The following is a 25,790-nucleotide window of genomic DNA, read 5'->3' as shown; positions in this document are numbered from 1 at the left end:
TTGTAACAAAATAGTGTTTCTCCAATCTCTAAAAAAAAATATAAAACCAGCAATTTGTGAATCAAGAGTATTTTTTAGACGAGAATGTAAATCAAGACTAAATTAGTGTCCTTCTCCTAGAAAAAAAAAAGAATTAATATGTATCCGCATTATATATTAATATACATTAATTTGTATCAAAAGTAATATTTTTTTGTCCCCGTGAGCTTAACTCAACTGGTAAGGACATTGCATAATTTATGCAAGGGTCGGGGTTCGAACCACAAACACCCCACATTTAATTGTGTGAGCTCCCGACACTAAGCTACTAGACAAAAAAAACATTCCTTTTTTTTTTGTGATACACATTAACAACATTCCTAGAATAGATTGTAAGGCAATACAAAATTTAAAATACCTTAAAAAAATTGTTTCTCTATAAAGTAAAAAATCAAAGCAGCGATTTGGGAATTTGGGAATTTTTTTTGGTGGTGGTCGGGGTTCGAACCCCGGACCTTGCATATTTTATGCATTGTCCATACCAACTGAGCTAAGCTCACGAGGACCGATTTGAGAATTAATGTTACGGGATGATAATAATCGATTATGTTTGAAAAATATAAAAAATAAATAAATAGAACTAACAAGTAGTATTAGGGTGCGTTTGATGGTCAGGATAGGGAGACAAAATATGATACATTAATCATATCTTGTTTAAATCTCATGTTTGATGCACCAAAGGGATAGGATAAAATAAACTATTTTCCTATCCTATCCCGAATTTCCTTTGTAATTTCTACCCTGAGTATAGGATGGGTTAGAAATTATCCTGATGGGGATTAGAAGATTATTTCTTATTTATTATCTTGATATTTTGTCGTTTTTAAAATATTGTCATTTTTAAAATAATGATAGCATATATTTTCTATTATAATTAATAACACGCCATTTTTACAATATTTAATTAATTATGAGAGCAATTTTTTCATTTAATTATAATGATATCCTGTTTGTTATCATGTGTGCATCAAACACATGATATGATTAATGTTTATCATGTCTTTATCATATCCTATCTCTATCCAGCTTTATATCATATCCTGCCTATATCCTACCCTGACCATCAAACGGACCCTTAGGGTCTGTTTGATGGTCAAGATAGGGAGACATGATATGATACATTAATCATATCCTGCTTAAATCTCATGTTTGATGCACCAAAGGGATAAGATAAAATAAACCATTTTCCTATCCTATCTTGACTTTCCATTGTAATTTCTATCCTGAGTATAGGCTGGGTTAGAAATTATCTTGATGGGATTAGAAGATCATTCCTTATTTATTATCTTGATATTCTGCCATTTTTTAAATATTGTCATTTTTAAAATAATGATAACATGTATTTTCTATTATAATTAATAACAGGTCATTTTTACAATATTTAATTAATTATGAGAGCGCTGTTCAAAAAAAAAAAATTAATTATGAGAGCAATTTTTTCATTTAATTATAATGATATCTTGTTTGTTATCATATGCGCATCAAACACATGATAGGATTAATGTTTATCATGTCTTTATCATATCCTATCTCTATCCAGCTTTGTATCATATCCTGCCTCTATCATATCATGCCCATCAAACAGACCTAAGAAACAACGAACGAATAATATATTAGTACAATATATCGTACTAATAAGGAGAAAGCCATCAAATTAATCATTTTCTTTGTAAGTCATTTTCAAATTAGTCTCACTCTATTTATATTTCAAACTAATACATGTCTTTGTTAAAAGTTTCTCTGAAAAACTTTTGACAAATACAGAGACTAATTTAAAATATTATTAGAGTTATAGACTAGTTTTAGAATTGCTTACAAATACATGGACCAATTTGATGGTTTACGCGATAAGGAGTATTATATGATATATATGCGGTTTGGTTTGGCTTACTTCAATTTTAAAAAATCAATTCAAAATCTCTGTAAAAAAAAATCAATTCAAAATCTGATTTGAGTGTTTCTCACAAAACGAAATCCAAATACTTCTGGTAATGTTCAATTTTTATATTAGTTCGAGATTTTAATACGGATCAATTTTAATTAGGAGTTGTTTTAATTTGGATCAAGAGAACATTTACAAGGAGTTACTACTCATTAAGTTGATATTCTATTGCCTGCTTTATCTAACATACACTACGAACTTTTTTTTTTTTTTAAAAAATAACATACCGGGGTTCGAATATCAAATTTCTCATCTATCTAACTTATTCCTAATCCTAGTTAACATTCTTAATAGCACTGCCAACCCTAATTCTACTGTTTCATTCCTGGCCATTGGATCACTATCATTGATCAGATCTTAATGTTGGTTTCCAAAGCCTTAATAATAACACACCACTCAATGTTGACTTTCTGATAGATAACACACCACTCACGCGCCTAGGAAAACTGATGTTATTATCGCACCTCTCCATTATTTGTTCAATACCGATGCAAACTCTACTGAGCCCCATGCTTCCCTCTTCTTCTCCCTCTGTCACATTTTGATTAAACAATCACTCCATGCCTTTTCTCCCGCTCTCTCACTTTTCTCTTTTCCCTAATTTCTCTTTCCCTTTTGTTCAGATGGGTTTTTCATATCGCAGCCACACCACCACTTCCGACCAAACCTACATCGCAACCACCGTCCACCCCTGCCACCAGATTCTTGCGGACCTCCATAGTATCACCACCATCACCCTAGCAGCACTAACTCCGGTCTTTTAATCTCCTTCGCAGCCGTCTTGATTTCGACCCAACACTTCCTTCTTTGATCAAATCAGAACCTCTGCTTTCTATCTCATTTTCGCTCTTCTCTCTCAATCGCTGCTTTCGCTACTTTTCTTCATCCTCATCGCCTCCAATTTCGGCCCCCTCACCGTAAATCACCGCTGTCAACCTTACTGCCGTCTCTCCCTTATTCACCTCTAGGGTTCGACATTTCTTCATTTCTCAAGGTAAGGAATTCTTTAATTTTAATGCTTTTATAAATGACAAAACTTATGAAATCTGTTTAAATTTGGTTTATTAATATTGATTTAACTATCCTCTTTTCTATGCCATCATTTTCCAACTTCGCTGGCTTTGAACTCGGTGGCTGATCCATAACTCAAGGTCAGAGTGGCGACCCATTTCGGCGACGATTCGATTTCGACTGTTAAGGTAATGCTTAGATTGCTTCACTTATGGTATTTTATGGTTTGTTGTGAAATTGAGAGTGGCTGAATCATTTGTTTTTTTATCGGGTTGTTGATTTTACAGTTTATGAATTTTCAAATTAGGGGTTAAGATAAGAGTAATAGCATTTGTTTAATTTGATTTGATTCTGTTTTTTAAACAATCTTCGTAAGAATGGCATTTCTGCATTACTTTTGGTTACTAACCATATATGATATTAAATATGTCATTCTTTCATTGACAGATCAAAGTGATGATGCTTTTTTTGTGTTATCATCACACCTCTCCATTATTTGTTCAATACCGATGCAAACTATACAGAGCCCCATGCTTCCCTCTTCTTCTCCCTCTGTCACTTTTGATTAAACATCTTCAAATGAGAAATATTGCTTTCCTACCATGGTTTGACAGGTATGAGTCTCCCATCTTTTGTTGTAATTTCTGTATTGTATATCTTCCTGATGTTGTTTTTTTGGTTTTTTTCTTACCAGCACCTTCGATACAAGGTTCGCTCCATCCATTTCTTCTTCGCATTGCACTTTTCCGATTTCGTTGCCAACGAAGTCTTCGTGGAATCTTGATGTTTTCGGTATTGCGTTATTTTTTTTTTAGGATTTTAATTTCTGAATAACTTTCTAGAGTAAATTGGTGATATTCAATTGGAATTCGGTGAAATTGTAAGTATCAGAGTGTGAGGATTGGAGTACGATGGTTCAGATTGAATACTTTGCATCAGTTTTAGGTACTCCCTCTCTCACTATTTTTCTCTAATTTCTATCAATTTGTTAAGGTTTAGAAATCTCTACCACCACTTTATCTTTGCAAAACATTTTTATTTTTCTCTCAATTGAATCTTCAATACCTCTTCTATTAGGTCAGAATTTATATTACTCGATGGTTCTATCAAAATGGATTCTACGTTAGAGCTTTCCTTTGGTCACTTGGCAAAGGAAAATTGACCCTTTGTTCTTTGTTAGTTCAATTCTGAATGAACTAACAAAGATAAATTCTGAAGAGCTTATGTTTATTTACCCCATATCTAACTAAATTCCCACAATTTCGACACAAAAATTAAGTGTGCAGTTTTGAAATTTGCAGTCATTTAATTGACATCTAATTTATAGGAATGAATATGAAGTGTTTTTGTTTCTCTTGCAAAAATTTCATACTATACTGATACATCTGCTAACATGGTTACTTTGGAAAAGTTTTGTAATTTTGTTGTCATTCTATAACATGATATACTTAATTACAATGAGTTTTACTTCTCTATTTAAGAACTTGGGCATCTTCATTGTTGCTTACTTGCTTTGGTATAGATTTATTGAGACATACATGCCTGGAGATGATTGATTAAATTCATCTGGTCAAATTGGATTTGTGATATGTCACAACTCATTGTGTGATTAGTTTTAAACTACCTATACATGTTGTGATTAGTTTTAAAGAATGCTATAGTAGACATTAAGTTATAATAGTTTAATCTTTGTTTGTTTATCATCTTCTACAAGTTTCATATATAGAACTAATATAAAGTGATGATGTAGAACCTTGAACGAAGGATGACTGCTATGGAAATATGATAATGTTCCTGCCTGGTATGAGTCAATTTCTGATTTTTGGATTTTCTATTTGAAGATTTCGATATATGTAATATAGTACAATACACATTACTTGAACATGCAAATTTGGTAATCATTTGAACAGCGGTTGAGAAAGTTTCTTTCCTAATCACTTGAACGTGAATTGTGGTTTGATTAGCAAATCAAAGGAATAAAAAAGGCAGGTTGTATGTCATTTTCTTTCCATATTTAAAATTTCAATATTTGTTGGAGACTAACAAGTGTCTGTATACCCATGTTTTGCATTGTCTTTTCATGTTAATGTAGACTGCTACAAATTGTGTTGTGCTGAAATATATGCTAATGTTAAAATAAGCAAGAGAAAAATATTTTACGGTACTGTTTTTATTTTATTTTTTATATTAAGATTTTATTCTACTATGATTTGGTTCTAAAAATTAATGTATGCTATGCGATCTGGTGGTAAAACTTTTTTGTTTAACTTATAAACAGAGAAAAGCAAAGTTATCGGCATGCTCTGCAAGAGAGTTTCAGTTGTAAATTGCTTATGCTACATATGTAACATTGCGGATTCAAATGAAATTGAAACTTCCTAATTGATGGTCGAAAAGAATAATGGTAAGTTATACTTCAAGGATGATTGACATGACATGACTTGAGTGAGTAATATAAGATGACTCAAAGTTACCAACAACTAATTGACTGCATCTGATGACTGATGTAACTTCTGGAATTCTGGTATGCATTTAGTTTCAAGTATTTTTTTGATAAATTGTAAATCGTCATATGTTCTAACACTTGCTTTTAATTCACTTGGCTTGGGATCTTGGAGTTTGCTCCTCCAAATGTCTCAGGTTCGATTTCCTCTGGTGCCAATTTCGGTGGGCTAAGTCCATACAGAGCTTGCTCTGGCTTTAAACGGGGCCCCCGCAAGTGGGCGGTGGGATTGGTCCATTCGGATTAGTCGGTCCTTGGAGTTTTCAAAAAAAAAAATTCATATGAAAATATACTTAGACATGGTTTGGATTTTGTCGAACTGCTCTGCTAAATAATGAGACCTAACTGATTTTGGTGGATTCCTTTGGCTATAGCTGGAAATGTGTATTGAAGTTTCTCCATGATTCAAAGATGACTTGCACAATTTTTGGAGTGTGGGCTAATTTTTGCAAAGTATGAAGGTTCTTTGAAGGATTGTCTATCATGCTTGGAAGCATCTAATAACAATGTCATACATGTGAGGACTGCCCCACAATTTGGTCTGTGAACTAGATAGTCACACCCATAGGAAATGGATTATTCAACCTCTTTTTTAGACAGAACAATATTTTAAGAGAGGCTATTGTGTATGTGGATTGGTCGGTGCTGTTGGTTGGCATGTTTGGGTTTAGGTGCTGCAGCAGTTTCAGCGGCTGTGGTGGCTGCCTTTTGCTATGCCTCCATGTCCTTTCTGTTATAGTGTTGGCTGTGATGGAAGAGTATTCGTGGGTTTGCTATTGTTTTGATGACTATATAGTTGTTTTCATGTTTGGCCTTTTGTTCTCATTTATACCTCAACATCATGTTATTTTGGCTTTGGCTGGGTTGCTGTTTTGCTTGGATTTTTTGGCAGCTTTTTCTTTGGGGTGTTGGGAGGTTTGTTTGCTTTTGTCCGGTGATCCGCCTATATACGGCACCTTATTTGTATTTTGCCTTATTGACTTTATCCGCAATTGTTTTTTGTGTCTTGCCACCGAAATTGCAACTATGTCTTTTTTTTTTGTTTACAATATAATAATTTTATTTAATGTTAAGTTTAAACAATTTTTCTTATTGTAGAAATATTAAAATCATAGTGTTTAAAGAAATTTTTCTAAATTTGTAGACATGAGAAATTATTATAAATATATTAGCTTCTCCATTGTTTATGACCCGGGCGGTAGCACGGGTAAAAGTTCTAGTTTGATCAACTTACGGATAAACCCTAGCATCTTTCCCTCAAAAAAGATAAACTCTAGCATCTAAACTATTTGGTGGAAAAAACATTTATAGACAAATTAATTTCTAAATTATCACTGATTTTTAATATAAAATGTTTAATTTTAAAATTTTAAATCCAAGAAAAATTCAAATAGGTTCATTGTGAGAAATTCCAATAATTAGCAAAGTAATTTTATAAAGAGTATTTTTAATTTTTTACATTTAAAAAATAATCTCCTTAAGAAAATCACACTTTTTGTGTTATATATAATAGACAAAAATAAAATTAATTTTTTTTGGGTAGATAGACAAGATGGCAAAGTCATCATAAACTCACACACAAAGTGGAGGTACCGGGTTCGAACCCCGGTCATGACGTTTGACCTAACAATTTCAGCATTTTTGCCAGTTGAACTAGGACTTATAGGACAAATAAAATTAATTTTTATTTTGAATATATTAAGAAAAGAAAACAAATTACTGGCTTGCTCTATAGACTACTAGACTTTTGACCTGTGCGACGCACGGGTTCTATCGACTGTTATAATTATCAATAAGTTATATTTGACATGTGTCATGTATGTGTCTATCGAAAAACACAAATGTGATTATTAGATGATTGTTTCCATCATGTGCAAAGTTGCACATATTAAGAAGTTTAAAATAATAACTTTGTATTTTATTTTAAAACAAAATAGTAAATTTGTATTGAAACGTACATTTTATATTAAATATATAAATTTATAATAAAAAATATATTTTTCAAATTTTTTTGTTACTTTTAGTTGTTTTAACATGTGCAATGTTGCACATATTAGACAAATCCTTATTAGATATACAATATAGCGATAAAATGTGTCTTAATATGTCCTTTGACGACATACGAATCGTACCATATTTGTCACGTATTTGAAAACATAATTTATTAAAATGATATGCCGACATCTTTGCCTCTATCAAAAGATGTGGTCAAATTGCAGCTAAAAATGTGGTCAAAAATAACCGTATTACCTGTCAAGCATTGATAGGACAGCGGAGTTTCAATACCACGACCCTCCATTTGAATCAACGATAGAATAATGGAAGGAGAAAGGAGACTGGTTTTAATATGCAAACCGTGTGTTTTTTTTTTAACTTGCAAACGGTGCTGTTTTTTTTTAATATGCAACCATATGGCCTTTTTTTTTTTTAAAAAAGAAATATTCAACCATGTGGTTTTAATGCTAGTTAATGTAAAATTGATTGGGTGTTATTTTATTTCCATTATGCAAACCGTGTGGTTTTATTTTAATATGCAAAAGGTGCTGTTTTTTTTAGTATGCAACCGTGTGGCCTCTTTTGTTTTTAAAAGAAATTTTCAACCGTGTGGTTTTAATGCTAATCAATATACAATTGATTGTGTCTTATTTTATTTCCATTATACAATTTTGTACGTAATTCACGGGTCTAATTTGGGATGACAATTAATACAGCAATTGTGTGTTATTGTATTTCAAAAATTAAAATTATATGCAATCGTGTTATAAATGGCAACCTGTAATGAAATGACTTTATGACGTGTATTAAAGGTGAGGAGGTCAAACGTCAACATAAATGCTTTAGAAAGAGCGGGAAAATGCTAGCTTTAAGGTTAGGATTAGCTTAACCTGACAAGCTTTAGTAAGTAAGATATTTTTTTTGTTTTAGAAAAGACTATATTTATTTGCTTATAATGACAACAAAATATTTATTGCAAACTTCTTTTTAGCATTTATTGATTTGTTATAATTTAGTTAGCTAAATTAATTTATATGAACAGAGTCTATATGCATGTCTTGATTCAAGTTGTCATTGTCGGTAAAGAAACTTCAGGTGATTAAAAAAAGGAAACTTTTTTATCATAAATCTATACTCTTTGTGAGCTTAGCCAAAGGTCTGGTGTTCGAACCCCAGCCACCAGAAAAAAAAAAAAATTTCAACTCTTTTACACTGATTTTTTCTTTTTCAAAATTACCATTAACTTTTAATACAAGTAACATCTCTTATTTATGAATATTAACCAGTCAAGTTATACTTAACCCTAATTCTAACCTAAAAACTTCCCTCCTTTCTCCACTCAATTAATACTAATAAACCATCTTGCTAATTTGAAAATCGAATTTAAATTCACACAACATGTTATTAATGTCATTACTTTAGATGATTCATGTTTAATGCATAATAATTAACATCTATTTCCATCAACATTAAATTGTCATTCTCTTTCCAATGCATATCAAGGCACACTCAAAGACTAGATTAGTGAAATTAAATCAACAAGTAAATGGAAAGTTTGCACAAACATAACATGCATAAAAAATTTACGTTAATTCTATATCATCTGAGGATTTTACTTAGAGTAGTTTTTATGTATATTGGTTTATGTTCTTCCTATATTAATTACCATTTTTAGAGAGAAAAAAATATGTTAAATGAATGTAATATACTCCACACGTTGTAATTATAAGTTTCCTATGAGAAAAAAAAATTGTGTTCCTACATATAGGTTCCTATGGAAGTTTTTTTGTTTTTGTTTTCAAGGGATAGATAAATGTGAGTTGTATTTATTATTTATATGTTAAATAGATGTAATATGCTCCACATTTTGTAACTATAAGTTCCCTTTGAATCCCTAAAAAAAGATTCCCTTTTTAAAAAATGTATTCTTAGACATTATTAAGCCTAAAGTTGAAATTAACATTTTTGTAAACAACCAATTTTACAATGTTAATGGTTAGAATCTGAAAATCACATTTTTAATCAGCTTTTTAAATCTCCTTTTTTTTTTTACAAAACACTAGAGGTATTTTAATTTCAATTACGGGTCAAATCTATAATGTGATACACTTTATTCTTATTCATATATATTATAGTTGATATGACCCGTGCATCGATGGTCTAGTTGTTGGAACATTAGTGTGATGTTGGAAGAAAAATTGGATAATTAAAGACCAAGTAATTATATTTTGATATAATGTTGTGTGAATTGAAAAAATAGAGTGTGAGGGTCCCACATAAAATAGAACACACACATTTGTAGTGTTTAAATTGCTGTATTTGATTTTAAATACTTGATAATGATAAAAATAATAGTAATTATTATTTTTCTTCGTGAATATCACTTCCCATAAATTTAGCTTATGGTGGTTGTGAGAAGAATAAGAATAATAATTCAATTGAATTTCTTATCTTTCTTTCATTCAAATCCAATGACTTTGTTTCCTCCACTTTTGTGGATTTGTTTCTTTTTTATCTTATCCACAAGTGTTGTTGAACTGATTAATGGATAAATTCTCATTTGATCTTATCCATTAAAGTAACCGTTGCCGCAATTTTTGCTAAAACAGTTACAAAATCTCTATATAAATAGAGGACTCCACCCAGTTCAAAATTACACCAAAGAGTTTCTATTGAGTTGTCAAGAACTCTTTCTCTCTTCTTCCTCCAGCTTGTGTTGACGACCTATTCTTCTCCTCATCTCCTTTTTCTGCCCCTTCGGAAATAAGAGTGTTCTTAAGACCTTAGTCCCTAATCGGTATAATATCCCTTCGGAATTAAGAAATGTCTTAAAAACACACCTATAATAATTTGAAAAACAATCGCATAATCATATGTGTTGGTGTCGGTGTCGTGTATATCATACACATCAATAGAATACAAGTGTTAGGTGCTACCAACTCAAACCATGAGCTAGCTATATTGCTATTTGCTGCTGCGGGAGGTGAACAAACAAACATTTTTCAAGTATATTATAATTATAATAAAATTCAGCCTCAAAACTGAGTTGTAATTCTTTTTCTCTGTTCTCATCAATAACTAAAACTGAGTTGTGAAAACTCAATTATTACTATAGATAGATGTTTAATGTTAATTTTGTCATTTTCAGTTTTCATGAATGTCAGCCTCAACAGAAGAAGAAGCTCAAATTCAACTACTTACATCCACTGATGATGAATATAGCGGTGTTATCGTAGAATTAATGGATCACCCTATTATGGATTCTACTACCTTCTTATCCATTCTTACACCTTCAATTTCTAACTGGAAACAACAGGTAGGTAGGTACTATTAATTAATTTACTAACTCTAATGGATGCATTGCAATTGTGTATGTGTATCTTGTTTGGTAGTTAGTTAGTTAGTTCTCTTATCTTATCCTTAATCAATTTAAAGGATACTTACTTAAGATTTGAAGTTCATGTTATTAGTTAGGCAATATGGCTGGCATATCCATATCAATTGTTTCATCTCACGATTGTCAAAAGCAACACAATATAAGCCAATAGATCTGATCCTTTTTCATGGGTAGTAATTGAACTAAGGGCACCCACTCACTCATAAATATCATTATTTTTGCCCACCTTCAATCTAAAACTTATCTACTGGAACAATAAATAATTGTTTCAAATTTACATTAAGATTTCTGATTTAACTTATATATAAGCAATCCAGTTTCCTGATTATTTAGCATCTAAGAAAGTAAAACAGACTGTGTTCGAGTTATTCAGAAAGATTAGGAATACGGAACAAAACTTGGGTCTCAATAAGGGACAGTTTACCTGTGCTGGAAATTGTCACTAGTCGAGTTATTGAATCAACATTGTCTTGTAGGGCAAGAAGGGTGTTTGGATAAAATTACCTATTCATCTGGCCAACCTTGTGGAAACTTTAATTAATGTGAGTTAGTTTACAGCTTACACTTATTAACAGTTGATGATAAAATGAATTTAACTGATGTCCTTGCGTACTAACTTGTCATTTTAATCAAAACTTGTGTTATCTGTCACAATTCTGTGCAGGAAGGTTTTTGGTATCACCATGCAGAACCAAAATATTTGATGCTTGTACATTGGATTGCAGACAGTGCAAACACCATTCCTGCAAATGCCACACACCGAGTGGGTATAGGAGCGTTTGTGGTGAATGATAAACGAGAGGTATATATACATTAATAATCACAATGCAGAGCAACCACATGATCAGGTTTCTGCACAATTTGGAAGCACAAACACTCCCATATGGTTATATATTTAGGGTTTTGTAAAATGTATAAATTTTCCTAGCGTGACCAGAAAACTAAGGAAAATTTTGTATCATTAATGAACAAAGTAACAATAACAAGCTCAACAAGCTCATGAGGTAAATATGTCACTTACTATAGTTTCAGATGCTTGATCAGAAGCATTATTAGGTGAGTCCTATGGATACACAACTCCGGTGGGTTCCTGAAGAACGGTAAAGGTTTCCTATTTTCAAAATAAGAAAGTTAACAAGGATTTAATTTAGTTCGTCAACATATGCAGCTATCCAGATAACTTTCTACGTAGGTGTGTATAAAGGAGAAAGTAAAGCTAGAAACTAGGAATCTTTACCTCAGGAAGCACACACACTCCCATATGGTTAGATGGCTGTCCCTTTATTATGGGAATAGAAATTGTATATTCGACACTTAATTCTAGCAAACACTTCTTCAGTCGTTCAAAAAGTAAAAGTGAAGAAACTCTTTGCATCTCCTTGATACATAGAAATAACATTGATGAATGTGCTTTATCTTTGTTGTTTATTCTAAATTCTATCTTCATACTCTAATGTATGTATGTCCATCTGTCTTCCTATGTGATCTGTTGTCAGTACTTTCAGTGATAATGAATACTGTGTCTCTCCGAAAATAACTCTGCATAATTCTGAATTGGTATTTTGTATTGATGTCTCATTTCCTAGTTATCAAATGGTGTTAGGTTCTAGTACTTCAAGAAAAAACTGGACATTTTCAGGGAACTGGATCCTGGAAATTTCCTACCGGAGTTGCTGATCAGGTAAATGTATTGATTGTATCTTTTGCTAATTAGTAGAAGAAGCTATTCCTTGGTTTATATAATCTACTCATTCTGCTGCAGGGAGAAGACATTTGTGCAGCAGCAGTAAGAGAGGTCAAAGAAGAAACAGGAGTAAGTAATCTCTTTGCGGTACCTATTGAATGTGCACTAGACATGAACTTATTGGCAATTTGATCCACGACAAAAGAACCAACGTGATTCTAAGCCTAATTGTTCCAAGTTTTTTCAATTTTCAGATAGACTCGGAATTTGTGGAAGTATTAGCATTCAGGTGGGTAGCACATTTACATATAATATTTCATTTTGTGTGTTGGAAAAGGAAGTTCCAAACTTCCAATGGCTGAACATGGAGAGTCCTTGTTTTTGCTTGGTCACGTTGAAGTATTAAACTTGCTAATGTTGCTACGTGCACCAATAACAATATCATGGTTTATAAGCGGTCAGATAATACGTGCTGGAAAATGTTCATATTGCCGATTTTATTGTTTAGTTGTTGAAAAAATGTAGGAACTTCTTTTTCTTTTTGTTTATAAGCTTACAATTTTGATAACCAGGAATTCACATTCGTTTATTCTTTCATCGGATTAACAGACAAAGCCACATGACATTCTTTGAGAAGTCAGATCTATTCTTTGTGTGCTTGTTGCGCCCTCTTTCTTTTGACATCAAAATCCAGGAGGTAGAGATAGAAGCTGCAAAGGTACATACAATTTAATTGAAATTATGCACTAAATAAGGTCTGTTAATATTCAATCTTGTGAATCCCTAAAATACCACAATTTCTTACATATATTCTTTTCATTACTTCGCATTGGAAAGTCTCTTTTTTCTGGAATTAATTGTTTTACTTAAATTCATACTGTCTGACAGTAAATTTTAGTATTATGAGGAAATGTATATTCATTATATATAGCAACAGGGTTGATATTAATTGTTATGTGCTGCAGTGGATGCCATTTGATGAATATGCAGCTCAGCCATTTATGGAAAAGTATGAGGTTTTGAGGTACATTAATGACATATACTTGGCAAAGATTGATGGACATTATTCTGGATTTGCCCCTGTATCTACAAAATCAAACTTCTCTAACCAGCCAAATAGCCATCTTTATTTGAATGCTGGAGGCCTTAAGAGGAGTAATTCATTGTAAAATTTATTCATTGTGTGAACAATCTCAAAAACTTATTTTCATGTTTGAAATTACAACCAATTGAATTGTAACTATAATAATGTCGCTGTTATGTCACATATAAAGATCAAGGATATGAACATAAGTGGAAGCAATAAAACAGTTTGGGAGCATATACTAAACTCCAGACAACACTAAACTACTATCCTGTCTCTTTTGTACACCTGGAATTTTGTCCCACAACAATGTCTTACTCTACTCTATTATTATATGCATCCCTTCATTTAAGCAAGGCCTTTGTTTCAAATTATTGTACATTAATACTTGAAATATTATTAAGAAAATGAAATAAACAATATCAATAATATAATATTATATTGTACCATTAACTAGTCATACATTCTAAAGTACTTTTGATCAGAATCATTTGAACAAGAGTTTCATTTTGTCATAAAGAGATTTGAAATGAAAATAAACAAACATAAATCATGTTAAACTAAATTCATTTTGATCTAAATTAAAATATGTAAATGAAGTTGTTTAAATATAAGTTTGCAAACTTCAATCCAAATACACAATCATTGATAGGGCACTCTGATATGCAAAATCTTCTGCCAGGTCTGCTAGTCACACTAGAAAGTGATAACAAAATTGTAATATGAGGCCAAGTTTAGTTTGTGAAAACATCTTCTATTTCATTGTCTAAAATTTGTGTAAATTTTACTGCTAACAATGAGATACTAGATTCTTGAAGTGAATAATTGCGTGCAATTTTTTTAAACAATAAAAATGCCAATAATCACCCATAGTTTTCATTTTTATACAAATCGTTCATTTAAAAAGTCTCACAACATCTTCTAAGTAGCAAGTTAAAACGAACATTTGTTTTATTAGAAAATAAAAGAAAATGTTAAAAGAAAATGTTTTTACAAGACTAAGAAAAACAAATGCATTGTATGCTCTAAGAGAATGGTAATTAAAATTGTTCCTAAAGACTTTTTATATTGATTACACGTTTAACCGCTCTAAAAAGTCACAGTTCTCTATTTGAAACAGTGATTTGTTATATTAGCTACACGTTTAACCACTCCAAAAAGTGGTATTTATTTGAACCATTCGGATCTCACAAGTTTACCTAGAAGTAGAGATACTTTTTATACCTGTTACTCAATCAACCTTCTAAAGGGTCCTATTTATTTTTGCAGAATGTTTAACAGTGCCCCATGGGAATTGGTTAGCAGCTAAAAGAAGTAAAATTTTATCAAACAGTGGTGTAATTATTATTTGATCAAAAGTAATTGCTTATATTTTCAAGACAAATATTTTAAATATATATATATATATATATATTTTGAGGGGATATATTATATATATATCTTGTCAAAATATATATTATATTTTGTCTTTACCCTGTTTTCTTTGTCCAAACATCACCGTCATCCTCGTTTTAATTTTTTGAAGCTAGCCAGGGGTTTTGTATAGGGTTTAGAATGGTGGACATGAGAAATATTATTGTGGTTTTGTTTCTTTGCATCACTATTCTTGTTACTCCAATTCTGCTTTACATTTACACCGATCGTCTCACCATCTTCGACTCCTCCTCCGGTATATATACATGTTCGTTTATTTTTTTTTCATCATTATCTTACTTGTTGCATGCATATTTCTTACTTTTACTCATTAACTTGTTTATTTACATGCACTCTGCAGCTGATCAAGAGTTTGCTGAAGACTTACCTTCTACTGTAAGTAAAGTAATAATATTATATCCTTAAGAAAGAATTATTATTACTACTTTGGTTCTTTATTTTTTGTTGATTGAGATATCTGAATTTGTGGCATTAATTTCTCTTGTTATGCTGTGTTAGGTTGTCGGTAGAGAAGAATCTTCAAACATGGATAACCTGCCGTAAGTACTTGCAGAAGGCTGATATATTGAGTGATACTGTCAATAGGGAAGATGCTTTTGATGTTGATGAAAATGATGGGAAACTTACTAAATTATCCAATGCTTCTGATCAAGTATCTGAAACTATAGTAAGTGACGAGATTGTTACTTTGTTCATTAATGCAGGGTACAAAACTTTCCTTAGGTTTCTGGTCATGCTAGCAAAATTATAAATGTCAATTTAAGCATCATTTATTGAATATAGTATTTAGTGTGCTTGCATTAATTGGTTTTCTTATTAAGAGTTTAAAATCTAACTGTTTGTATTTCTTTAAATTTCTTTAACAAAGTTACATTGATGCAATGAAGGAAAACCAACCTCAATGCGGATTGAAAATTTCTTTAAATTTGGTGAATCTTCTTTCAGCTTACTAAGCAAGGAAACCAACATATTGAATCTTCTAGCAAAGTCAAAAATAAAGGATCCATGGTAATAGAAACCGTCAAGCATAATAATAGTGTAACACCGTTTGCTGCTTGGGTACAAAAACTAAAGGATCAGCTCATCCAGGCTAAAGTATATCTTTCCCTTCAGGCCGTAAGGAACATTCCTCATCTCACTCGGGAGCTTCAGTTACAGGTGAAGGAAGTTTCACGAATGCTTGGAGATTCAAGCAAAGATTCCGACTTGCCAAGGAAGTAAGCCTTTAAGAATGTTTTTGTACATGTCAACAGGTTTTCCAATGTTGTAATAGCTATTAAGTTAGTTATTTCATCTTTAACTATTCGGTAGTAGCATATAAATATGTTGAATAGTTCAGCCCTGCACTGATCTAGATTTTATTCAGTTTAAATTATATTTGTAATTCTACTAATGCAGTGCAAATGAGAGAATGAAGGCAATGGAGCAATCATTGATGAAATTAGCAAGGCAAATTCCAGATGATTGTGCCACAGCTGTGAAGAAGCTTAGAGCTAGGCTCCACTCATCAGAGTATCAGCTTCGTGTGCACAAGAAAAAAGCCTTGGCCTTAACACAGTTGGCAGCAAAAACACTGCCCAAAGGTCTCCACTGTCTTCCATTGCGCCTTACAACAGAATATTATAACTTGAACTTTCTCAGCTACAATTCCCAAATCGAGATAAGTTTGAAGACCCTGGACTATACCATTACGCAATATTCTCAGATAACATATTGGCAACAGCCGTTGCTGTGAATTCTACTGTTGCCCATGCTAAGGTATAGTTCTTTTCATAGAGCAATTTCTTGAGTTGTTTTTATTAGCCAGGATCATGAAACACCAAATAAAATTTGGTATATCTTTGCAGTTAAATTACTATTATCTCGGTTTTGTCACAAACTAATGTGTTTCTATTTTATTTGGCCCTGGAGGTAGTGATGAAAAATGAAAAGAAAAAAAAAACTAAAACGTTACAATATAATGGTGGAACTTTATATTTTGATCAGCATCACTAATAATGTAATTCTAATAAATTAATAAATTTGCAGGATGCCTCAAAACATGTTTTCCACATTGTTACTGATAGGCTCAATTATGCGGCAATGAGGATGTGTTTTTTTGCGAATCCACCTGGAAAGGCGGCCATTCAAGTTCAGAACATTGAAGAATTTACATGGTTGAATTCAAGTTATAGTCCAGTTCTGAAGCAGTTAGGTTCTCCTTCCATGATTGACTATTACTTCAAGGCTCATCATGCTACTTATGATTCAAACCTTAAGTTTCGAAATCCTAAGTACTTATCTATGATGAACCACCTCCGCTTCTACTTGCCTGAGATATTTCCAAAGCTCAAGAAAGTGGATGATGATGTAGTTGTTCAGAAGGAACTTACTGATCTTTGGTCGATTAATTTGTAGGGAAACATAAATGGTGCTGTTGAAACTTGTGCAGGAAGTTTCCATCGTTTTGATGATTACCTCAACTTCTCAAATCCTCTTGTTGCAAAGAATTTTGACCCTCATGCTTGTGGATGGGCTTACGGTATGAATGTTTTTGATTTAGTCGAATGGAAGAAGCAAAACATCACAGAGGTGTACCACATATGGCAGAAGCTGGTAAGCACACTAATTTACTTTTTCAAAACATCACAAAATTAAGTTAAATGCATCTGCTGTTAACTTCTCTTGTTTCTTTCCAATTTTCATCGATGTATTTGCTCTTAACGATTTTTCCTCTCTAATTAATCTTGACTACAGAATCATGATAGACAATTATGGAAATTAGGAACACTGCCACCTGGTCTTATGACATTCTGGAAACACACTTTCCCGCTGAACCGATCCTGGCACGTCTTGGGTCTTGGCGACAACCCTGATGTCAACCAAAAAGATATCGAAAGGGCTTCTGTAATACATTATAATGGAAACATGAAACCATGGCTTGAGATAAGTATTCTGAAGTTTCAAGGTTATTGGACGAAGTATGTTCATTATGATTCTGTGTATTTGCGAGAATGCAACATCCATCCATAATGCGTCTCATGGTCCGTTAGTCGTCCAAGTTTCTTGGTCTTAGCTATGGTCAATGCACCTTATAGGTTGCAATTCCATCTCTGTAAAGATTCCATTATATAAAGGTTTATTTATTATTCTTTTTGTATACATTGCTTGCTTCATATCAGTCATTTTTTCAAACTTAGTAACTCAGTACTATTTTATTCACTGTGAACAATCTCAAAAGCTCATGTTTTCTTTCTGAGTCTTCTAACTATTCATGTTTGAAATTAAAACCAATTGAACTGTAACTATAACAACATCGATGTCATGTCACATATAAAGATCAAGGATATGATCATACGTGGAAGCAATAAAACAGTTTGGTAGCATATACTAAACTCCAGACAACACGAACCTATCATCCTGTCTCTTCTCTACACCTGTAATTTTGTCTCACAATGTCTTACCCTACACTATAATTCTATGCATCCCTTCATTTAAGCAAGGCCTTTGTTTAAAATTATTCTACTTTAATACTTGAAATACTATTCAGAAAATGAAATAAAAAATATTAATAATCTAATATTATATTGTACCATTAACATAATCATTTGCACAAGAGTTTCATTTTGGCAAAAAGAGATTTGAAATAAAAGTAAATAAAACATAAATCATGTTAAACTAAATTCATTTTGAATCAAAATTAAAATTTGTAAATGAAGTTGTTTAAATATAAGTTTGCAATGCAACCTTTAATCCAAATACACAATCTTTGATAGGATAGGGCCCTCGTTGCTTGGCATCATATGCGATCTGCTGCTAGGTGTGCCAGTCAAACTAAAGCTGAGTAATCATAGAGCGCACGAGAAACTAGTAGGATGGAAAAAGAAACGGTGCATAATAAAAGTGTGCTTATTAGTCTTGTTTTAGACTCTGTCCATTTCAATGAATTTTTCTTCCAACAAAAATTGACTTCCTAAATCAAATTAGTCTTGCGCAAAGTTTTTTGTGAAGAAAAAACTAGTACATGAAAAACACAGTACTAGTAACACGTTTTGTGTATCATGTTATTCAGTGATCGTTATTGGCCTTCAGATAATGCATTACCCTGCCTACATCCACTATGGGGCATTAAATTAAACCATTTTAAGTCAACTGTAATGAAAAGATGTGCATTAGTTATAATGCTTTTTCCTTTTTAAGCAACATCTCTTATCCATTTATATATTATACTAGGAAATGTAGTCATTCTATTATTTGTATTCTTTTATGGACATGAACTAGTTACCAATTAAGGAAATGTAGCCACTCAATTATTTAGGTTCTTTCAAGTGTAAGTGCAGGTAGGTTGAGTATCAGGAAGTTTGACGGAATCATGGTGAATCACTACGATTTTGACAGAAACTACGGTCTAAAACTTACAAACAAAATCAGTGATTTTACGAAACTTACTTTTTATCTGTGAAGCACGGGTACAGACACGGACACCGAACATAAGGCGGACACCGATAATAATTTAAGAAAAACCACATAATTCAATGTAATCATATGTGTCGGTCTCGGACACGACACGTGTCTGATACCAAGATACACTTAATTCGAGGAGTGTCCGTGCTTACCAATCTTATTTCCTGAAAGGAAAAAAAACGCCATATGTATACCAAATCATCACTAAAATTAATTTGTATCATGTATGTATATTCTCAATCTCAACAACAAAAATACAAATCATCATTATACTTAACGTATATATTTCAATCTAAACAACAAAAATACAAAACAACAATAACAAACTGGTGTATAGTTCTGCAATCAAACATTAAAAGCCTAAAAAAGAGGCATAAATTAATAAACAAATAAAGCTGCTATTAGTTGTTGCAAATATAATCAACCTTGGAAGAATCGATCAATACTACCTTGCTGCTCCTTACTACTACCAATCATATTCATAGAAAAATTCTTGTCACCTTCAATTTCCCTATACTTGTGAAGGTAACCCTTAAGAGGCTCTGCATATTCTTCAAAGCCAAGTGTAGTCATGGCCCACACAAGATCATCACCGTTTATTGTCTTCCTCTTCTCTTTCTGACACTTTTCAGATGCTTCACCTGTTATGAAGCTTATGAACTCTGATACACACTCTTGCATCGTTTCTTTAGCTTCTTTCGATATCTTTGCTCTCGCCGGTAAAGCTTTCTTCATGATCCTACCAACGTTTGCTATGGGAAGGAGCCTTTCTTGCAGTAATTCTCTGCTCCCTGAAGCTTGACCACCTGATTCATCATCTGATTCTGCCATAGCAGCCACCTAGCTTCAATAAGACAGTAATATCAATAAATGAACAACATAAACCAAACTCAAACGTACTATATATATGTTTTTTTTTTAATGAAACGTACTATATAACATATACTATAGTACTATATTTTTTGAAGGGACTATAGTACTATATTTATTTACCTAAAGCTATCCTATTGATTATAAAATCAATATTCTTTAAGTTATTATATTACTGTCTTTGAAAAAATATGTGACTTTTTTTTGGGTAAATAAAAAAAGAATATATATACAAGTGACTAATTCAAATGATACAAGACTTTTGTAAAAAAAAAAAGTGAAAAAATGTTATACTACTTTTGTGCAAGGCACACTTAAACTCAATATTGATGGTAGCTTTCTAGAAGATTTGGGTTGTTTAGGTGCTGGTGGTGTTGTTCGCAACCACGATGGAGATTGGATAGCAGGTTTTTCTCACTATGAAGCTGGAGGTGATGCGTTATTAGCTGAGTTACGTGCTATCCAGATAAGTCTTGATTTTTGTAGTCTAAAAGGTTATGTCAACATTATTTGCGAGAGTGGTTGTTTGGAAGCAGTTAACCTGATTATTGATGGTCATGATCATACCTTGCACACTTATGCTACCGACATCCTTCATATTAGAGATGCTTAACATGGAAATGGTAATACAACATTGGTGCATGTTCTTAGGGAACAAAATATGTGTGCAGATTTTATGGCTAAGGAAGGATCACATGCAAGGTGCTCTGCTCGCTGGAACTGTCCTTCGCCTGACATGGAATCTCTCATTCTGAGAGATAAGCTTGGATCTTAGTTTTTCCTCTTCATCTTTTTTTTTTTTTTGCCTTGTTACTTTGTAACACTACCAAAAAAAAAACTACTGACATACTTCATCTTATAAGTTTGTTTACGAGTTAGTTCAAATCTAAAATTTAGTATATGGTATTAGAGCGTATACCTATATATATCATCAATGCACCAAACTTGTAATGTTTAGTGCAAAACCCAACAATTTAAATATAATTTAAGATGATAGATATTTTTTGGACCAACATATGAAGGGTTATTTTTAATATGACCGACATATGAAAGTTAAATAAAAAAAGTTTCTTATAAAAAATGAAAATTGTTGAAAATATTGACATAAAAGACAAGACTTTTTTATTTTTTGACTCACATAAAAGACAAGACTTTGAAAACTATTTAAAGGTTGGTTATTTAAAGTGTACTTTACAAGTGACAGAAGTGAAGAACATTACATGCACGAGGATTTAACACATGAAAAAATAAATCGATGAGTCTTTCAAGATAGAAGTTGGAGTTAACATACATAGAGATGCTACGTTGTTAAAATTAGTCACATGTTAGTGTTTTTGATTAAAACGTGCATGGGGCAGTGGTATTTTATTTTCAAAATAAATAAAAAGTCAATTTTTTTTTTTTGATAAGCAACAAATAAAAAGTCAAAATGAACTGCAATGGTTCCTATTTGTTCATTGAATTTGTGGTAGTATTGTTATACTAGCAAGCTTTTCCTGATTGGTAAGTGCGATAAATTTTAGGGGTCAAAATTATTCATTTTAAACTAAAAGGGTCAAAACATCGCAATTATAAAATTTGGAGGATAAAAAATGCAACCAAGCCTAATAAAAATTGTATAAATCAGAGAGTGTAATATTTGACCTACATTATTTTTATCAAATAATGGTGTATTTACCATTATTATAAATGTAATGTAAAAAAAAAATTTAATCTAAACCGATATACATGCAATAATAATTAAAGAGTAGCGCAAGTGGCCGAGCAAACTTCAACTATTATGCGATACTGTTTATTTAGGATGTGATTCATGTTGGACATGCATTTGATTAAGATGGTTTCTTATCGCGTTCTACTATCTATTCAAACACCTTACTTTTAGATGTTATCTTTCAAAAATGCAAAACACCTTAAGAAACTTCCAGTTTAATAGGGTGTGCGACAAGGTTGATGGGCAGGGGCGGATCCAGACTTTAGGTACATGTGGAGCTAAAATTTCAAAAAAACAATAATGCAAACTATATTAAAAATAAGAAATAATATTGTTTGATACAATACATTACAATGAAAATCGTCTTATATCCATTTGTTGAAAATGAGCTAAAATGACATCATCTTCTTCTATCGATTTGTTGAAAATGAGCTAAAATGACATCATTGCTAACTGTTAAAAGAACATCTCTTTCTATATATAAGTTACAAGACGGTCGTTTAACCACTGATCACCCATTTTGTTACATAGGTTACTCTTCACAACTTTCATATCTGAAAAACACGTTCAACACTTGCAGTTGCTACCGGCAAGAGCAAAGCCAACTTCAAAAGTTTATAAATCATAGCAAATGTGTTGCACTTATTTGTTTCGACAAGTTTTGCACAAAGATCTGAAAGCCCTTTCAACTTAGCAAATTTTGGGTCAGATCGAACATCTGTAACATAATTCTTAAGTTGAGTGCGTAACGCCACTTTCGGCACATCTATAAAATCATTTGAATAAAACTCAATCATCCTCAATAATTTATTCACATCAAAAATTGCAAATGACTTTGCGAGACTCAAGCATGAAACACACTGTAAAAGTTCAGTATTCTGCTACTGCGTTTTATCTATTATAAAAAAAAAAAGAAAAAAGGAAAACGCATGTGGAGCTATAGCTCCACATTGCACCAACATGGATCCGCCCCCGTTGATGGGTGGGAAAGAAATTATGTTTGATTAAGGTAAACTGAAGTGCGTGGGGCTTGCCTGAATAGTCCATTATTAATGATTAATCAAATCTCACGCCACTATAATATTCACTCGATTCCCACTAATTGGATGGCCATGATGTCAAACCATGATTCGTCAAACCAACCTTTGTGTTTCAATCAACAACTGCCACCTGCCATACCACTTGGTTGGTGCTCATGGTCTGGTCTGGAAGATGGAATACTACAGTACTCATGACTCATCGGTTAGTAAGACAAGTGTGATTTATGTTTAATTATTATAATTAGAATCTTATGTTGGAAACCTCACTCCCAACAAGTTAAGTAGTATTCCATCCGTCCCATAATACTTGACACAGTTGACCTTATTACGCATGTCAATGTATAACTTTGAGTTTAAATATCTTGAATAATATATTAGAAAAAATTATGAAAATTTGATATTTTAAAAATACTCATCGAGACGAATCTAACGACATCTTATATGATATTATTTATCTTTGTATATTAGTAGGAAAATACGGTCAAAGTAAATTAAATCAAAATTGAAAATTTTCAAATGGGTCATCTATTGCGGAAAGGATGGAGTACTATATATTGTAAATATATAAATTTTGTTAATGTATACATTGTTACATGAATGGATTCAAACAATGTTACATGAATGCTAAAGTGAAGTAACACATGTAGCCTAATAAATAAAGTTCACAAAGACAGGGCAAACATTTAATATGTTGAGACGTGTATCGAATCGGTAGTGCTTCACATTTCATATATGTGAATTTTGTATTCAGACTTTTATACGAAAGGAAAGACAATCGTTTGACTTAAGTTCAATTTTGAATTGAAAAGAAATCTATCTCATTAGAAGAACTCAATTGTGAGTGTTAATATGTTAGAGTGAGTTCACGTAACATCTAAGAAATTTAGAATGTGTTACTTTAAATGAGTTACCATCCATGTTAATTTTTTTAAAAAAACACATTAATTGAGAGTTCACGTAACATCTAAGAAATTTAGAATGTGTTACTTTAAATGAGTTACCATCCATGTTAATTTTTTTAAAAAAACACATTAATTGAGTTCAGTACACTATGAAAAAAAAAAACAAAATTTTGAATGTAAATGGATGTTTTAGGGCGTCTAGTTGGAAAAAAATCTGTAGAATTTTTTAATTAATTAATATAACGATCATGAGAGCTAGCTACATTTTTTAACAAAAATAAATGATATTCATTCATTTAAATTGATATAGTACAGCGATACAATATAAATTCAAAGTCGATAAAAACAAAAAGGATGAGTCTACGAACAAACTAACAACTTCATGTTAATAGCATAAAGACATGGTACCTATGACTACAAATATGATTATATTCAAGTCTCCGGAATACTCATGACTCCAGATCTGCAACATTGACAACGCCAAAGTCATTGATTGGATATGCACTCGCTCAAAGTTAATATTTCAACTTGAATCAAATAACCAATGCACTAAGACGGAAATCAAAAAACGCGTCGTACAAAGATGAGAAATCAAAATAAAAAAATTCGTGCAAAGACGAAGAAATCACGAAAACAAACGAAAGAAGACTGAAAATATGTGGAAATAACTTATTTAACAAAATATAATTTGGAGGTGTGATTTTAGATAAAAATTGACCTTAAATCACCTATCTTCGGTATATAAGAAAAAAGTGGTGACGGCTAGGGTTTGGGAAGTAAAGTAGAGAGAGGAAGAGAGTAGTTCTAACCAATCATCATGAGAGCTAGCTACATGATGACGACCGACGAGTTTATATATAAAAGGTTTGAAATGAAGTTGAAAAATGTATGATCATTGATGTTTCCACTTTAATTTTTGCTTAAAAAACATGGAAATTACAAGTTTAATCTCAACGATAGCTAACTATCATTCAGGAACAAAGAAAACGAAAGACGTCGAACGGTAATTAGCTACCGTTGGAGTTAAATATGTATTTTTCATGTGTTTTCAAGCAAAATCTAAAGTGAAAAAAGTAGTTTTCAAAATGTATTGATTCTGAATTCGTTTAGGCCTACATATAAAGTTATTGGGCCAGCCCTGGAGTTCCCTGATCTAAATCATATATGTACCCCTCTCTATTTGGTTAGACTAAAATGAATATTATAATTTGTAGCTAACATTTCTCTTATGTAAAAGACTAATGTTCATTATTAAAATATTTTTCTGTAACCGACTTATATCGTCGCCAAGAAAGAGGTGTTCGACGAGTTTTGTAAATTGGAGTTAAATGTTAAAAAAAAAATTGCCAGTCAAATTGAAAAGTTCCATATATAACTTCTTTTTGACGTATTGAGGAAGTTGGGGTTGGGGACTAACTATATGTGGAACAATATGGGAAAGTAGCTAAGAAAAGAATAGTTGCTGCCCGTTGAAGAGATATATGGTTGAGACAGGCTTGAAAAAGAGATTCATAGATATAATTAAGTAATAGAGGTTAATTTCTTTGCCACCATGCATGCATTTCATGCAAGATCATATATGCATAATGCATTTGTCATGTAAAACATGTAGTATGTGAGACGTGTCCGTGCTTAAAAAACTCAACTTCCCAAATTTGTCTTAAACTATAATCTGTTAAAGAAAAAATTGGAAATATAGATACTTAGACGATAAGAGTAGGCTACCAACCTAATA

At 32.0% G+C, this 25,790-nt stretch overlaps 2 protein-coding genes, 1 long non-coding RNA gene and 2 pseudogenes across 11 annotated transcripts; 3 read left to right on the top strand and 2 right to left on the bottom strand.

Moving 5' to 3' along the window:
* The first annotated feature begins 3,464 nt into the window (after nt 1–3,464).
* LOC146903567 (uncharacterized) lies at nt 3,465–6,513 on the top strand. 5 transcript variants are annotated; one of them, XR_015023574.1, is made up of 8 exons: nt 3,465–3,606; nt 3,687–3,701; nt 3,835–3,937; nt 4,743–4,793; nt 4,903–4,977; nt 5,085–5,153; nt 5,271–5,516; nt 5,611–6,513. It is a non-coding gene; the product is annotated as an uncharacterized LOC146903567 (long non-coding RNA). The 5 variants fall into 5 exon arrangements; XR_015023573.1 differs by having other exon boundaries at nt 4,903–4,981; XR_015023576.1 differs by lacking the exon at nt 4,903–4,977.
* A 3,557-nt stretch (nt 6,514–10,070) lies between these two features.
* Nucleotides 10,071–13,918, top strand: LOC146903566 (nudix hydrolase 2-like). Of its 5 annotated transcripts, none has more exons than XM_085732617.1 (9): nt 10,071–10,473; nt 10,639–10,806; nt 11,364–11,429; nt 11,552–11,689; nt 12,491–12,568; nt 12,650–12,700; nt 12,826–12,860; nt 13,181–13,289; nt 13,537–13,918. In XM_085732617.1, exons 2-9 carry the CDS (start codon nt 10,648–10,650, stop codon nt 13,738–13,740), a joined length of 840 nt encoding a protein of 279 aa, XP_085588743.1. In that variant the 5' UTR covers nt 10,071–10,473; nt 10,639–10,647; the 3' UTR covers nt 13,741–13,918. The 5 variants fall into 5 exon arrangements, with proteins under 5 accessions (XP_085588743.1, XP_085588744.1, XP_085588741.1 ...); XM_085732618.1 differs by having other exon boundaries at nt 10,375–10,496; XM_085732615.1 differs by lacking the exon at nt 10,071–10,473 and adding an exon at nt 10,480–10,538.
* Nucleotides 13,919–15,209: 1,291 nt separating this feature from the next.
* LOC146903565 (putative galacturonosyltransferase 4) lies at nt 15,210–18,197 on the top strand (annotated as a pseudogene).
* A 1,526-nt stretch (nt 18,198–19,723) lies between these two features.
* Nucleotides 19,724–20,459, bottom strand: LOC146903564 (nuclear transcription factor Y subunit B-3-like). The gene has a single exon (XM_085735509.1). The coding sequence runs from the start codon at nt 20,361–20,363 to the stop codon at nt 19,953–19,955; it is 411 nt and encodes a 136-aa protein (XP_085591635.1). The 5' UTR covers nt 20,364–20,459; the 3' UTR covers nt 19,724–19,952.
* Nucleotides 20,460–22,425: 1,966 nt separating this feature from the next.
* On the bottom strand, nt 22,426–23,353 carry LOC146903563 (uncharacterized; annotated as a pseudogene).
* Nucleotides 23,354–25,790: the final 2,437 nt, after the last annotated feature.

This window comes from Medicago sativa, chromosome 8 (genome assembly GCF_051527215.1).
Source record: "Medicago sativa cultivar Bolivia chromosome 8, Bolivia_mono, whole genome shotgun sequence".
NCBI classification, from domain to species: domain Eukaryota; kingdom Viridiplantae; phylum Streptophyta; class Magnoliopsida; order Fabales; family Fabaceae; genus Medicago; species Medicago sativa.
This window is presented reverse-complemented; position numbering and strand designations above follow the sequence as displayed.

What these genes read in the sequence shown, in the direction of transcription:
- LOC146903564 (XM_085735509.1), bottom strand. Translation starts at nt 20,363, where the DNA reads ATGGCAGAATCAGATGATGAATCAGGTGGTCAAGCTTCAGGGAGCAGA.
- LOC146903566 (XM_085732617.1), top strand. Translation starts at nt 10,648, where the DNA reads ATGTCAGCCTCAACAGAAGAAGAAGCTCAAATTCAACTACTTACATCC. An exon ending in CTACCGGAGTTGCTGATCAG is followed by an intron (nt 12,569 to 12,649) that starts GTAAATGTATTG and finishes ATTCTGCTGCAG; the next exon opens with GGAGAAGACATTTGTGCAGC. An exon ending in GTGGAAGTATTAGCATTCAG is followed by an intron (nt 12,861 to 13,180) that starts GTGGGTAGCACA and finishes TCGGATTAACAG; the next exon opens with ACAAAGCCACATGACATTCT.